At 35.6% G+C, this 16,156-nt stretch overlaps 1 protein-coding gene across 2 annotated transcripts in view; it reads left to right on the forward strand.

Moving 5' to 3' along the window:
* The window catches only part of LOC145983051 (uncharacterized protein CG1161-like), a 50,280-nt gene extending 37,610 nt beyond the window's left edge, over positions 1 to 12,670 (forward strand). Inside the window, exons 4-5 of one of the 2 annotated variants that reach the window (XM_083116331.1) lie at positions 5,243 to 5,389; positions 12,336 to 12,670. In XM_083116331.1, coding sequence (XP_082972457.1) covers positions 5,243 to 5,389; positions 12,336 to 12,476 — 288 coding nt within the window. In that variant the 3' untranslated portion in view covers positions 12,477 to 12,670. The remainder of the gene's footprint in view (positions 1 to 5,242; positions 5,390 to 12,335) is intronic. The other variant, XM_083116332.1, reaches the window with a different exon arrangement.
* Positions 12,671 to 16,156: the final 3,486 nt, after the last annotated feature.

Here is a 16,156-nt window from a genome sequence, read left to right on the forward strand (position 1 = left end):
TTGTTTCAGCTAAAAAACTGTTTTAGGGGGCAAAACCCCCTCAAATGTCAAGATGAGGACAAATTGAAGTGAGGATCTGACCCCTGTGTCCCTCCGATTTCCATGAAACTTGGCAGGTGTATAGTGGGGCCCAATGGAAGAAATACGTGTTTTTTTGTTTAAGCTAAAAAACGGTTTTAGGGGGCAAAACCCCCTCAAATGTCAAGATGAGGACAAATTGAAGTGAGGATCGGACCTCTGTGTCCCCCTCCGATTTCCATGATACTTAGCAGGTGTGTGCATAAACGGGCCCAAATGAAGAAATACGTGTTTTTTTTGTTTCAGCTAAAAAGCGGTTTTAGGGGGCCAAACCGCCCTCAAATGTTAAGATGAGGACAAATTGAAGTGAGGATCGGACCCCTGTGTCCCCCTCCGATTTCCATGATACTTGCCAGGTGTGTGTATAAACGGGCCCAAATGAAGAAATACGTGTTTTTTTTGTTTCAGCTAAAAAACTGTTTTAGGGGGCAACCCCCCCTCAAATGTCAATATGAGGACAAATTTAAGTGGGCATTTGACTTGTGTCCCCCTCCGATTTCCATGAAACTTGGCAGGTGTATAGTGGGGCCCAATGGAAGAAATACGTGTTTTTTTTTTGTTTCAGCTAAAAAACGGTTTTGCAGGGCGAAACCCACTCAATTGTCACGATGAGGACAAATTGAAGTGGGGATCTGACCCCTGTGTCCACCTCCGATTTCCATGAAATTTGGCAGGTGTGTGTATAAACGGGCCCAAATGAAGAAATACGTGTTATTTTGTTTCGGCAAAAAGTTTGTTCTAGGGGGCAACCTCCTCCTCAAATGTCAAGATGAGGACAAATTGAAGTGGGGATCTGACCCCTGTGTTCCCCTCCGATTTCCATGAAACGTGGCAGGTGTATTGAGGGGCCCGAAGGAAGAATTACGTGTTTTTTTTGTTTCAGCTAAAAACTGTTTTAGGGGGCAAAATCCCCTCAACTGTCAAGATGAGGACAAATTGAAGTTATATGTGCCAAGTTTCATGGAAATCGGAGGGGGAGACTTAGACCTCCCTTGTAAGTGTATTAATTAATTACAAATCGCGCACGCGCGCACACACACTATATATATATGTGTATGTATATTATATATATATGTATGTTAGCAGGTAACAATATGTTATAAACACATTCTTACTTTCCAAAGAAGTGCATGTGGGATGGCAAAATGGATCCGGATCTGAAAATTCTGGATCCGGATCCAAAAGTACCGGATCCGAAAAATTTTAGGATCCGGAACCAACCGGATCCAGATTTTGGATCCGCCAGGATCCGGATCTGGCCATCCCTAATCTAAACCACTTCGTGTCTCCACCAGGTATCGAACCTTGGTCTCCTTGAATTACGTGGCAACGACACTACCACTGCGCCATCAGGGAGGCCCCATTGAACAAAGAAAATAGGACAAGCAATAATTTTTTAATTTGTTATGGACAAACTATACTTTAGTTTGATATACTGAGTGTTACTGGTAGTTACAGCAAAAATTGGGTATTAAATACTATAGGGAAAGGGGTCATGTTTTGAACTGTTTTCATGTAGAAATATGCTACAGTAAGTGACTGTTGACATTCACCACTTTCTTGTTGCAATTTTTGGGTTGTGTTTGATATTAAGATTAATACATATTATGTATAAATTTAATATGTTATTCAATTTTCCTTTAATCATTATGCTATAATTATTGTGATTTTTTATTTAAAAAAATAATTATTTCTTTACCATAAGTCTATACATGGCAAGGATTATGTAAAAGCTCACCCCCCTAAGCCCCTATCCAACAGTCAATTTCTGTTCATTTTCCCTTCCCTTTATTACTTATAACTACTGTTGAGCAATATATTATCCAGACGCTATATCACGATATTGAAGAGATATTGTCCAGGCGATATGAACTGGATGATATATCGTGATGATATTTTGGTGATATATATCATGTCGGCAATATAGTCATGATTTTTTGGCAATATATCGTCACAATATTTTGGTGATATATAACATGTCGGCAATATATCATCATGATATTTTAGCGATATATATCATGTCGGCAATATATTGTCATTATATTTTGGTGATATACAGGGTGACCTGTAATTAGATGTATTCCCTGAAAGGGGTTAAAGTAGAGGCAATTTGCAATAAATTTGACGATATGATACCCCGTCCAAAAATTAGTAGTTTTCGAGATAATCAAATTTCTATTGTTTTTTTTAAAAAAATGTCAATTTTCCACATAAAAAGATGAATTGAGAAAATACTGCTCATTGAATGGCACATATTTCAGCATTTTCTGATAGCTAACAAATAAGTGGTTCGTTGGAAAAAAAAAGTGTTTTCCCAAATAACAATCACATGTAAGTAACGGGTGAGTCTAAACTTACAAGTGGTGATAATAAAATACACTCTTAGTTTACTAGGCAACGTATTAATAACAAAAATGGTATGACATGAAGCGTACAAATTACTTAAATTACTTCCTTGAGTCATCAGCTATCCAACAAGGTACAAATGTTGCTAACATTCACATTTGTTTACAAGAAATAACACTTGATTCATTTTCATGTGAATGGAATCAATGAACATTACAATTAAAGAACATTACACGTCTTGCTCAAAGTGGGCACCTCCGTTACGAATGCAGGCACGGAGGTTTTTACGGACATTTGGTCTCGTAAGTCGTGATGTGATGGTGTCCTTGATGTGTTGACCAGCTGTTAAGGTCCTCTCCCTGAGTTCTTCTTGCGAATTTACCGGTGTGTTGTAAACTAAGTCTTTCATGAGGCCCCAAATTAAGAAGTCGCAAGGCGGGGATCGAGCTGGCCAGGGGGATCGAGCTGGCCAGGGGGATCGAGCTGGCCAGGGAATCGGGCAGCCCAAAATCTTAAATGGCATCACTTATGAACATTTTTTGAGGAACGGGATGGCAATGTTGTTGGAGGATGTGCCTCTAGCTGCAAGACGTGACATGATTTACCAGCATGATGGCTGCCCAGCTCAATCCCCCGATCAATTTGATGCCTTGCGACTTTTACATTTGGAACCACGTGAAAGACTTAGTTTACAAGACATCAGTAAATTTGCAAGAGGAGCTCAGGGAGAGGATCTTAACAGCTGGTCAACACATTAAGGACACAATCACATCACGACTTACGAGACCAAATGTCCGTAAAAACCTCCGTGCCTGCATTCGTAATGGAGGTGCCCACTTTGAGCAAGACGTGTAATGTTCTTTAACCTCTTAACTGGGTATGACGTAATACTCCGTTGTGGCTCTACTGCTTTATAATGGGCGTGATGGGATACTACGTTCTCATGTTCTTACTGCTGATATCTGTTGTGTATGACGAGATACTTCGTAAAATTACTTCCTTCTTTGTTTCACCAGATGGCTCTGACTTCCAGACTGTTGTAACCGTTAGAGTTAGCGGGAAGCAACGAACACAGCCTGACGTTCAGTTCTATCGCGTATGCAATAATGGCTCAGGCAAATCGGAAGCGACGGCGTGTTTTTCCTGCTGAGGAAATCCGAGATAGATTGGATTGTGACGACGAATCGGAAGAGTTTTCGGGTGAATCTAGTAATGATTACTGGTGCAGTTCAGATAACGATTATTCCAGCAGTGAGGCGCATCCTGAAAGTGGGACAGACAATGAAGAAGAGGAAGAATTGGAACCTGCAACTTCTAAAAAGTACCCTACAAGAAGATGTGTTGTATGTTGGAGCAATGGAAAAAGAAAGGAAACATCGTATTGGTGCCCTGACTGTGAAAAAGGTCTGTGCGTTCTACCATGTTTTCGTGCATATCACACTGACAAAAGTTTAAAACTATGAACTATTTTAGGTGTAACTATTGTATTTGAAAGCATTGTAATTGTAAACATTGTAGTTGTAAACATTGTAACTTTATAATTGTAAACAATATATTTGTGAACATTTCATTTGAAATCTCGACATTGTGAAAACATAGATGATTTTAAACGAACTAAATATAAACATTCATTTTGTAACCATTGCAATTGTAAACATTGTATTAATTGTAATCATTGTAGTTGTAAATCTCGCATATTGTAAAAAGTACAACAAGGACCAATAAAAGAATAAACAATACCTAAATGGTATGCCATGGAGCACAGAAATATTAACTAAAATATTGGTTTACGAAATTCATCAATTTATCAACAAAAATTCCCAGGGCAGATTGGGCTTTCGACGAGGAAATTACCCAGTTAAGAGGTTAATTGTAATGTTCATTGATTCCATTCACATGAAAATGAATCAAGTGTTATTTCTTGTAAACAAATGTGAATGTTAGCAACATTTGTACCTTGTTGGATATCTGATGACTCAAGGAAGTAATTTAAGTAATTTGTACGCTTCGTGTCATACCATTTTTGTTATTAATATGTTGCCTAGTAAACTAAGAGTGTATTTTTTATCACCACTTGTAAGTTTAGACTCACCCATTACTTACATGTGATTGTTATTTGGGAAAAACTTTTTTTTTCAACGAACCACTTATTTGTTAGCTATCAGAAAACTCTGAAATATGTGCCATACAATGAGCAGTTTTTTCTCAATTCATCTTTTTATGTGGAAAATTGTCATTTTTTAAAAAAAACAATAGAAATTTGATTATCTCGAAAACTACTAATTTTCGGACGGGGTATCATATAGTCAAATTTATTGCAAATTGCCTCTACTTTCAGGGAATACATCTAATTACAAGTCACCCTGTATATCATGTCAGCGATACACCTTCACAATATTTTGGCAATATATCATGTTGGTGATATATCATCATGATATTTTGATGATTTATATCATGTCGGCGATATATAGTCACAATATTTTGCTGGTATATATCATGTCAGCGATATATCATCACGATATTTGGCAATATATATCATGGAGATGATATATTGGTGATATCATGTTTACGAAAAAATATATCGTATTGTCTGTGATGATAAATTGCGATATCAAATTTCCGATATTGTCCATCCCTACTTATAACATGTGAAGTGAATAGTCTAAAAACTTGTTTAAGTGTGATGTTTAACTAAACTGTAGTGATCTTCTTACACACAGACCTGGAAAAGTCATAGAATTTTGTTTTGACAAAATTGTAGTCATCCTGGATATATGCAAGTTGAATGTGAAAATTAAGGCTTGTTTCTTTTTTGCAGGTAGTTGTCATAATTGTCATCTGGATAATTTCCCTCCTGGTCGTATACATGCTCTTCCTCATCTGCCTCGATCCGTTGCTTAACAAACGTGTTAAAGGCAGCTATCAGGAGCAAACGGATGAGGAGGTAACAGGAGATATGATTATTGTAATTATTTTGTTACATTATAGTAATTTTTTTATTTCTATTTTGCATGCCACCTTTAAATCTGCAATTGGAGTAGCTATTTTTCCTTCTTTGTTTGTATTGTTCATCTGTATTAATATAATTATTAAATTTTTGTGGATGACTGATTAAACATCGGGGTTATTCTTCATGACAAATTTCTAGATCATATTGCTTTAAGTTATACTTTCTCACTGCTCCCACCATAAAAATAAAAATGCTACACCAATCACAGGTTAAGAGGTGAATTTTCATTGGTAGAGAGGTGAAGTTTTCATTTTATTTTCCCCTAAAAGAGAGGTGAAGTTTTCATTTTATTTTCCCCTAAAATTCGGTGTTTTTTTTACATGTACACTTGAAAATTTTTGCATTCGATTAGTGCTGGAAAGTTAGACAAATCTTCATTTTAATGACAAAAATAAATAAATTTAAGGCTTATCTTTGTGAGAAATGACCAAATTTCTTGCATTTGGAAAACTATTTGGTCACTAAATATGAAATGTTTATTGAAGAATATCACAACTCTTTGAACGCAATCATTTTTTTTATTATTATTATTATTTATTTAGTCACTTCTCAGTTTACAATAATATTGTTTTTTTTTTCCACTTACTGTAAACATAATAAATGTTCACAGTATTCACTCACAATCACTTCTAAATAAAAATTTGCAGTTTGTTTCCTATTCACTTCTCAAATGACAAGATGGCTTGTGCCTCCACATTTTCTTCTGCAAGATTTTGTCTCCCCCTCAGAATTCTTTCTGAGTCTACATTTGAAGCTAGCAAGAGTATTATTTCAAGAGCTTGGTGTGGTTTGTTTATCAAATAAAGGCAGTTTTAAAAATCAGGAAATCCAAAAGCCAAGACTTGGATAATTAAGTGGAGAAGCACTGTTGCTAAAATTAATGCTAAAAACTTGAAAAAATAAGTTGAAGATGTCATATTTATTGCTTCTGGTTTTTCTCAGTGCAGAATATCAAAGATTTAGTCCTAAGGTATAAAAAAAATTAAACTCTTTATTTTGCTTTCCTTAATATTTTGGCGTTATCCTTAAAATGAAAACTTCATGTTCCTAGTTATTGGGATTTTAAATATAATAGAAGTTATTGCGAGTTTCCATTCTGTTTTATATGCATGTGCGTAGGATTATTATTATATTTTTTTTCAAGTTCATTACATTGGCATTGTAAGAATGAATATATGTTAATGGATTGGGTTGGGTCTATCAGATACAGCTTGGTAATAATAATTTTTTCCCTTAATAATAGTATTGAAGTTGAAATGCTTATTAATAGGGCTAGGATTTTGATGAAATTGCTTCTTTTTTTCTGGTGAATAAGAAACCCAAATCTTTTAATATTTATATGTTTCATGTCGTGCTGAAAATTTTAAGCACTATTTGTTGGGGCATTTTTTTGCATTTTTTGCCATTATGGGTTGTATAAGTCATTTTTTGGTCATTTTTTTTATTTTCTTAGTTTTCCAGAGCACTTGTACGCTGCGAGTGCATAGGCAGCATTAACGTGAAAGGATTAAGATGAATAAATAGACTATTTTTTTCATATCTTCCCTAGACAATTTAAAATATATGAAACCGCAGCTACCTTCCATCCGTCTCAGAAGAAAATAAACAACACGAATATAACAATTTCCTTACAATGAAATTCAATTGTTAGAAGTTCAAAACAGCTCTAAATTTTGCCCCAGGAGAAGAAAGTCGTTGCCCTGCCTAATCTTATCTTCTAATCTGCTCAGACCAATTGTTGTGTTCCTTGAAAGTGAATGGATGGAACGTGTGATCTGGCCATTGTTGAAGTTCCTGTTTATTGCGAGAATTTACTTTGGTGCAGTGTTCAGTAGAGCAGGTTTTCGAAGCATTGGACAATATGCCAAAAACCAAGCAAAGTACACAGTACAAATTAAAACAGTTTGTGTCCCAGTATGGTGAAAATACGTTCAGTACGGACGGATCAGTATTATTCTGTCAGCTTTGTGGTGTAAGAGTTGCTGCGGAAAAGAAATTCACGGTGGAGCAACATGTCAACCGCGAGAAACACAACGCAGCTCTGAAGCAAATTCAAGATCAGAAGAGGACGGTGCAATTGTTAATGGGTGAGTGTTCCTCCAAATCCTCTGTTATTTCTGAAGAACAGTGTGACGCTTTTATTTCTGCTGACATTCCTCTAAGTAAACTAAATAATCCTAAACTTCGAGCATTTTTGGAAAAACATACTGGGAAATCGATACCAGATTCTTCCACGCTAAGGAAAAATTATGTCAAGAAATGCTACAACCAAACAATGGATCAAATTCGGCAGAAAATTCATGGTAAAAAAATATGGGTGTCAATTGACGAAAGTACCGACTCACTCGGACGGTACATTGCAAATGTAGTGATTGGTACGATGCAGGAATCCGAGTCTACTCAAGTGTTTCTAATAAATTGTGAATGTCTAGAAAAAGTGAATTATTCAACGATCAGCAAAGTTTTCAATAACGCGATGCAGTTATTGTGGCCCGACGGCATTCAATATGACAAGGTGTTGCTTTTCGTAACAGATGCGGCACCGTACATGGTTAAAGCAGGGAATTCTCTGAAAGGTCTGTACTCGAAAATGGTACATGTAACATGTCTTGCACATGCGTGTCACCGTATTGCTGAAGAACTGCGAAGTCACTTTCCTGATGTAGACCAACTGATTGCAAACATTAAGAAGATTTTCCTCAAGTCCCCATCACGAGTGTTAGCTTTTAGGTCTCATGCACCTGATGTGCCTTTGCCACCAGCTCCTATTCTTACTAGATGGGGTACATGGTTAGAGGCTTGTGGTTACTATTGTGAAAATTATAAAGTTGTGAAAGAAGTTGTAACCTCGTTTGACAGCAGTGAAGCATTGTGTATAAGACAAGCACAGGAACTCTTGGCTGATCCCGAAATGGAGGAAAATTATGCTATATAAAGTCCAACTTCGGCTTCCTACCTTCTGCCATAACTTCACTCGAGACATCTGGAGCTACATTGGTTGATCAAGTTAATGTCCTTAACAAAGTTCAGGATAATTTGGAAGCAGTTCCAGGTACTGTTGGAATACAAGTGAGAGAAAAGATGCAGAAAGTGCTAGGGAAAAATGCAGGATACACAATAATATGTTCTATTCGTGACGTATTGTGTGGGAAAACGTTTTCATTGCCAGACTCTGAAACCGAATTAGAACCAAGTGACATTGTGTGTTTTAAATATGCCCCTATTACCTCTGTTGATGTTGAAAGGAGCTTTTCTATGTATAAAAGTGTGCTAGCTGACAATCGTCATTCATTTCTTTTTGAAAATTTACAAAATAAATATTCGTTACACACTGCAACTCAAAACTGAACAGTAACCTCTCATAATTTGTCAAAAGTTGCATACTAGAGTTGCTGTAATTTGAAGTGCAAATAAAATTTTACTTTGGAATTTTTAACGGTTTTTAGGTCATTTTTAAAGTCATTTTTTTGGCAATTTTTAGGTCATAAATGCATCTTTTTAAGGGCATTTTTTACGAATTTTTAGGTCATCAAAATCCTAGCCCTACTTATTAAAAATAATATTTTTGTTATTTATGATTGACATTGAACCAGTTACATACAATTAAGATTTAACATATTTTAAAATAATTCTAATTTCATATTAGCTCCTCTCCTTTTCTCATGAAATGAATGCTTTTGAAGGTTGTCACAATTGTTGAAAAATCACGTAAACACAGTTCATTTATTTGAAGCAGTATGAAATTAAGCCATAAAAGACCATTCTTCATTACAAAGTTAATGTCTTACCATGGATTTAAACTTTCATTGTCGTAAGTGGCTTTCCAGTTTAAGAAACTTGGTTCATTCTTTATTGTCGTATTAAGAACTGAAAATATGGCTTGGAGTAAACATTTCAAGATGTGCTAAATTATTCCTTTTTTTTTCTAATAAAGAGCTACTTAGTAATTACACTAGTGTCCAAAATTAAAAGCAACAAACATAAATCCTTTCCTCGTGTGATTTTTTGGTTGATAAATTTGCCAAGTTTAACCTGTTGCTATCGTGATTTTTTTTGTTGATAAATCCTGGCTGGGGTGCCCATGGGGGGGTTATGGCGCAGGTTGCGCAACAAGATTTTTTGGGGCGGGATTTTTCCCTTCAAATAATATAAAATTTAACATTTATATCTTTTCCAAAATATATGTAAAAATTTTTACACCTTAAATGCACCATATTTAATCCATTAGATGAAGAAATGATAGTGTTTAGGGCATTATCGAAAGGGGGGGGGGTATGGAACTCGTATATATTAGGCCTTAATTGACACGTGGGATATGAGGGGGATTCTAAATTAAACTTTGGGGGGGGGGACAGTATCCAACTCTAGGTCTTAGATTATGGTGAGTACTTTAGTTAGAGGGGGATTGAGCATTAAATTGAAAGGTGTATCCAATTCTTGTGTATTACTATTGTCTTAGACTGTTACGTAAATTGTGGTGTGGAGACTGAGAATTAATTTTTTGGAGGAGGCAATATCTACTCTTCAATATTAACAGTAAGTCTAAAATTGGCATGGAAATTTTGGTGGTAGGATTGAGTATGAAATTTAAAGGGGGAGATAGAAAGCTCTTGATAAAGATAAAGTGTTAAATCTTAGATTGTCAAGGGATTTCTGTAGTCGAGAGATAGTATTTTGGAGACTGTATTTAGCGATAAGGCATCCACACGTTATTGACCCCGAATGTGCCAAAGGAAAAGCTGGAAAAGGGAAAGACTAAATATCTCGGGATCTTAAAAAAGTTTTGACACCCCATTAAATTAATATTCTTGAAAGCCTGCAAAGAAATGGATGTAAAAATTTTCTTGCTCGCTTCGCTCACAATGATTTGTTGCTACAATGTGTGTTTGGCGCTTTAATGAGATGAATATCAAGTTTTTAATACTAAAGCTGCATTACAAGACAAGTGATATTCTCAATTGATTGATTTGTTTTTTAAGTCCACTCTATGCACTCTAAGGCTAATCGGGACTGAACCTACAGTTTAAAGTGGGATACACGCGATATTCTCGATTATGAGAAATGATTTTAGGGGTGGTCTTGAGTGATGGCACCCCTGTTTAGGGAGAAGGGGCAGATCAATTATAATGTTCAGCAAAGCTAAGGAAAAAGTTACTTTCGGTAGACACGCTGTCGTAATTAAATATTTTGTGGGGATTACGATGTGGTTTAAGGGCGCGAATGAAATGATTTGGGGGAAACGCATGACATGATTTTGGGTGGATGCACCATTGGCCTTGGGGGGTAGGGGGATAAAGGTTAGTTTATTTTCTATCTTAAACCAGTTGTCTACGAGATCATAAATATTACTATCACCTGATCGTATTATGTGGTCAAATGGACACATGGGACAGAATTTCCATTTGTTGCATTAATTTTGGACATTAGTATATTTATTAATGTAGGACATTTATGATTTATTTTCAAATTCCTCCCAGATGCTGGACATATGGCTAAAATGTAGGACATGTCTGGAAAAAGGAGAATGTCTGGTAACCCTATATGCCATGTAAATCATTACCATGATTCCCACTAATATCCCTATTGCTAAATAATAGAAAGTAATGGAAAAGTGAGGGAATTTAATACATGAAAACCTAATAATAATTAAATATGAGTGTTAAATTTTCACTGAATATTGATTTTTCACTTTATAAACTAATTTCCTACAGCAGATACTTATGCGTAAGATAGAAATATCTGTTTCTTGCAACTGGAGCTGATTCTTTCATGTTTCTGCTCTGAAAGTTACAGTTTAAATTTTATTAAAATGTTACACTGAAAACTTGTTTAAAAATATTTGGAAATCCTGGAAGTAACCAGGGAATTTCATTTGACAGGATGAGTGGGTGCCTTTCCATTCCTCTAAATAAAGGGGAGTTCTTTCCTTTAGGGGTGCTAAGATTCTCCTCCTTGCACACAGCCATTATTTAAAAAACTCTAGTACGATTTACAATTTTAAAACATTTTTGGACTTAACATTCCATAGTCATGCTATTACATTTTTCCTCTTTGTGTTAAATACCAAAGGTTTTCAGTTCATCTGTTATTCTAACATTCTTGTCTACAATAGAAAACGAAAGCTTGAGCTTTCACAGTGAAATCCATTGCATATTTTAAATATACTCCCATTATTTCATGTGATATTGAAAGCAGATTCAGTCAAGGAGTTCACTTTTCAACACGTAAAAGAAAGTTCGGTAATTCCTTGTTTTGGTAACAAAAAGTAAAACATATTTTGTATTTTAATTAAAAAGTTAAATAAGTAAAGTGCTCCCCTGTGCCCCTGACCACTTTTACACCCAGAGTTTCCTCCAGATACCCACTTTATACGAAGCTGGGTGGGCACTGAAGCTGCTTGAACAGGTGGAAATAATCCCGGTTCTCCCCCCACCGGGGATCGAAACCGGGTCTCTTGCATGGTAGTCAGATGCCCCAACAACTGAACTACCGTGGCTATTATAATTAATGTTGTGTAATCCTAATACATTTTATTTTGATAGGTGAGCCACTTGCCTAATAAAAATTGTTATTCACAATTGTAATCCATATTTTGATTGTAATACCTAAATATACATGTCTACTACATTTTTTATACATATACCATCTTTCCCATGTATATGACCTTTAAAAAGCTCATAACTTGGCATCAAGGGCAGATAGCGTGATGCTTGGAATGTAAATGTTAATCTTCAAGCATTCAGTCATTCTATTAAACCTGTTTCATGTGCAGAGTTAACTTGTAAAAAGTACAGCACAAACATATGACATGCTTCAAGAACCATTCATAGCCAATTTCACTTATTACATTGTTAGTATTATAATGTGAGTTTGTAAAGATATGCTTACTTTTTCTTCAAAGGATGAAGCTAGTGGGACTTCACATCCAATGAGAGTACGGGGTAATGTGCTCAATAGAGTAGGCCACCAGCAAGACAAATGGAAGCGCCAAGTCCAGGAGCAAAGGCGTAACATCTATGATCGCCACACTATGTTGAATTAAATTATTACGATCTGATCGAATCACATATAGTCATGTACCTTGGTGAGCATATTGTGAATTGTATATTTTGTATATGAATTTGTATAATGAACTAGAATTACATGAATTATTAATGTTTCCCGATGAGAACTACTGTTGTTAGTGTAGAAGATATTATGCAAAAAAAATAAAAATGGTGGCATTCCAACTCTGAATTTGTTGTAAATTAATTTGTTAAAATATCAAGACAGTTGATGTGAAAATTAAGAACTATAGTAGTCATGAACTTAGATATGATAATTGGAATACTGTAATATATAATTATGCAATTTTTTTTAAAAATGTAAAAATTTTTGAACAAAGTTCTTGCAAATACATTATATAATGTACATGTATTGGAGTGAAGTATTTCAGTTTATATTTTAGGTGAAATTAGGTGCCTCCTATGTTGATTGATTTTGTGACTTTTTTCACATATAAATAAGATTTGTTAGAACATGAGGGAGACATGCAGTGAGTAATATCACTACTAGTGATTCTACTTTCGAGATTTTCTCTCCAGTAAGGTGCAATGACTCTACTGTTGAAATATCTTAAATGTACTAATTGTTTCACATTTGCAATAAATTTTAATAGTAAGTAGCAAGTGACGATAAATTAAATTTTGCAAATTACTAGAAGTATTTATTTACAATAAATCAACATTATTCACTGCAAAATTTTGGATTATCATATTAACTTCTTGTTGTTAACTTTTATGTACATTACCAGTAATAAGTCCTTTCATGTACACTCACTTGGTATTCTAAAGCTCTCAATATTTTTGTAATTAAGGGGGGTGGGGTCTTTGAAAGGAACTGATTTATTTGTGAAGTATTTGCAAATGAATTTTTAGTATTATACGAGGGCTGCTGGAAACGTTTCTGCAATCAATATGAAAAAAACATGTGAAATTCTGGAAATGGCTTTATTGTTTTTCAAAGTATTCACCCTTAAGATTGATACACTTTTGCATACGCTCAAACCAATTTTGAAAGCATTTTTTCCACTCTGAAGCTGATACCTCAGAAACCGCTGTTCGGAATGCGTCAACAGTTGCTTCAGGCGACACAAATTGCTCACCACACATCGTACTTTTCATGTGTGGGAACAAAAAGAAGTCATTAGGTGATAAATCAGGTGAGTACGGACAATGAGTCATTAATTCGACATTTTTACTGAACAAAAAATCAACAGTTTGGTGGGCTGAGTGGGAACTGGTGTTGTTGCGGTGAAGAATAATGCGACGATTTGGGTTTGTTTTATGCAATTCATTGATGACCTCTGGCAAACAAAGAGTAGTATACCACTCAGCATTTACAGTCCTTCTATCTTCTAAAGCTATTGTTGCCACATGTCAGGTATAACCGAAGAAACAAGCAATCATTTCCTTTGCAGCACTCCTCGGACAAACAACTTTTGTTGGTTTCGGCTCACTTTGAAACACCCAAACAGTGGATTGCTGTTTAGTTTCGGGTTCGTATGAATAGATCCAAGTTTCGTCCCCTGTAACGATGTAGTACACCAAATTTGACTTGCCTCGGTTGAATTTATTGAGCATTTCTTTACACCAATTTACACGAGCTTGTTTTTGAAATTTGGTGAAGTTGTGTGGGATCCAACGGCTTGAAAGTTTCTGTACGTTCAGATGACCATGCAAAATCGTATGTATTGCTTTCATGTCAATGTTCAAGGATGCCTGAATCTCACGGTATGTCACATGCCGATCTCTCTCAATCATATCACACACAGCATCAACATTACTGGCAACAACAGACGTGGATGGACGACCTTCACGAAATTCATCACTGAGAAATGTGCGACCAGCTGGAATTAGGAAAATCAATTGTACACAGTCATATTGGATGGTGCTCCATGCCCAAAAGCCAAATGAAGTCGCTCGATGCATTGTTTCGGTGTTAAACTACATTTGAAATCATAAAAAAATCATTGCTCGAAAGTGTTCATGAGAAATTTCCATTTCTCACATGAAACTACTTCTTCAAACGGTACTAATCTGATATTCCCCGGACAGATTTCTTCATTTTTACAGAAGAAACTACTTACGGTAATAGGTTCCTATAGCATTGTCAAACATCTGGAAGGTGTTTTGTGTGATGTGGGAATGTTTCATAGCGGAAATTCATGTTCTTTGTTGAAAATTAATTCTCCGACGGACAATAGCATTTGGCCCGTACACCTTCGTACATCATCATGCATCGTGATTGTGTTTTGTTCATGTTCATTGGGTATCCAGTGTTTCGAACTATCTGTGTTTGCAATGAAAGTTAGAAACATGACGTGTGGTGAAATTTGTACCGGGTGTTTAAGATCCAGTGGATTTTTTAATTTAATTCAACACTGGAATGTGAAGAAAGGAAAGGAATGTCGAAAATGTGGCAGTGAATGTAAGCTACTCATTAGAAGGAATGGGCTGTGAGTATATGCCTAATATGATGTGTCGTGGGTGCATGGTGAAATTCAGGTAACTTTTCCGTATCCTGGAAAATGATTTCTTCAAATTTAAAAGTTTGGGGCTCATTTGGGGCAGGTGACTCCGGCCAATTTCTAACATGCCTTTAACAGGGACTCTATAGAGAAAGCGGAGCGTAGGGGTGGTGGGGCCGTGGCAGCGGTAGGTGGCAGTAGATCAATTACCCCAGGGGCGGAGCCCGTAATCTGTGGGAAATTTGGACTCAAAAATTTGAAACAAAAATAATTTTTTAGTTTAAATTTCCCACCGATTCCAGGACGGATAGCCCCAAAAACCATTCACTGATAGCACCACGAAACATTACAATTTTCTTCGTAAAACAATGCGAAATTTTTAAAAAAAAAAAATTAGATCAGATGAGCTTTGTTCACGGGTATTTCTTGGGTTCTGAAGGTTGAAACACTGCATAACGAATGAAAATCGAAAAAACACAAGCCATATTGTGTCTCAGGCAAGCAAAAAGACTACGAGAAAGAAGTACTTGTAATGTGAAAAATTGCAATTACTTTGATCAAATAAACGTCAATACACCTTAAGGAATGTTCCGCGAAGCAGATAGGTAAGTACAAATGTCAAAAATTGACAAAACGAAGAAGTTATAGGTGTCCGGGGAATACTAGATTTTTACCCATCAAACTGCTGTGAAAAATAAACGAATAGGCTTAAACAAACAATGAAAGATAATTTAAACATAAAAAAAGGTCTATTCTTCCAATTTTTATAATAGCGGAACACTAGTGCCACTGTTGGTGGTAGTTTGCAGAAACTTTTCCAGCAACCCTTGTATTTGTCATGTATGGAAAGCATTTGTTACACACTCGCCTGGCATATTAAACTTCAATGAGAAAGAAGGAAAATCTAAAAAAAAAATAAAAAAAAAGTATGTTTGGATAGTTTTTGAAGTTAATAACTGCTAGAAGTAAGCATCAAGTAACACAGAACATGCATTGTTCTCCATAAAGCATGAAAGAAGAGCAGGAGAATTGGACACAGTATTAAATTTTCTTATCCACAAATGATGTTGCTACCTCAGCTACCATTCAAAGATTTTGATAATTCATTTGAAGTCTATTTTCTTCATTTTATATTTACATACATTATACTGTTACATTTTGTGAATATTAGATGTACAAACATCAGCTTCTTTTTATTTTGTCTTCTTCCATAC

This window comes from Lepisma saccharinum, unplaced genomic scaffold (assembly GCF_977018435.1).
Source record: "Lepisma saccharinum unplaced genomic scaffold, izLepSacc3.1 HAP1_SCAFFOLD_592, whole genome shotgun sequence".
Lineage (NCBI taxonomy): Eukaryota > Metazoa > Arthropoda > Insecta > Zygentoma > Lepismatidae > Lepisma > Lepisma saccharinum.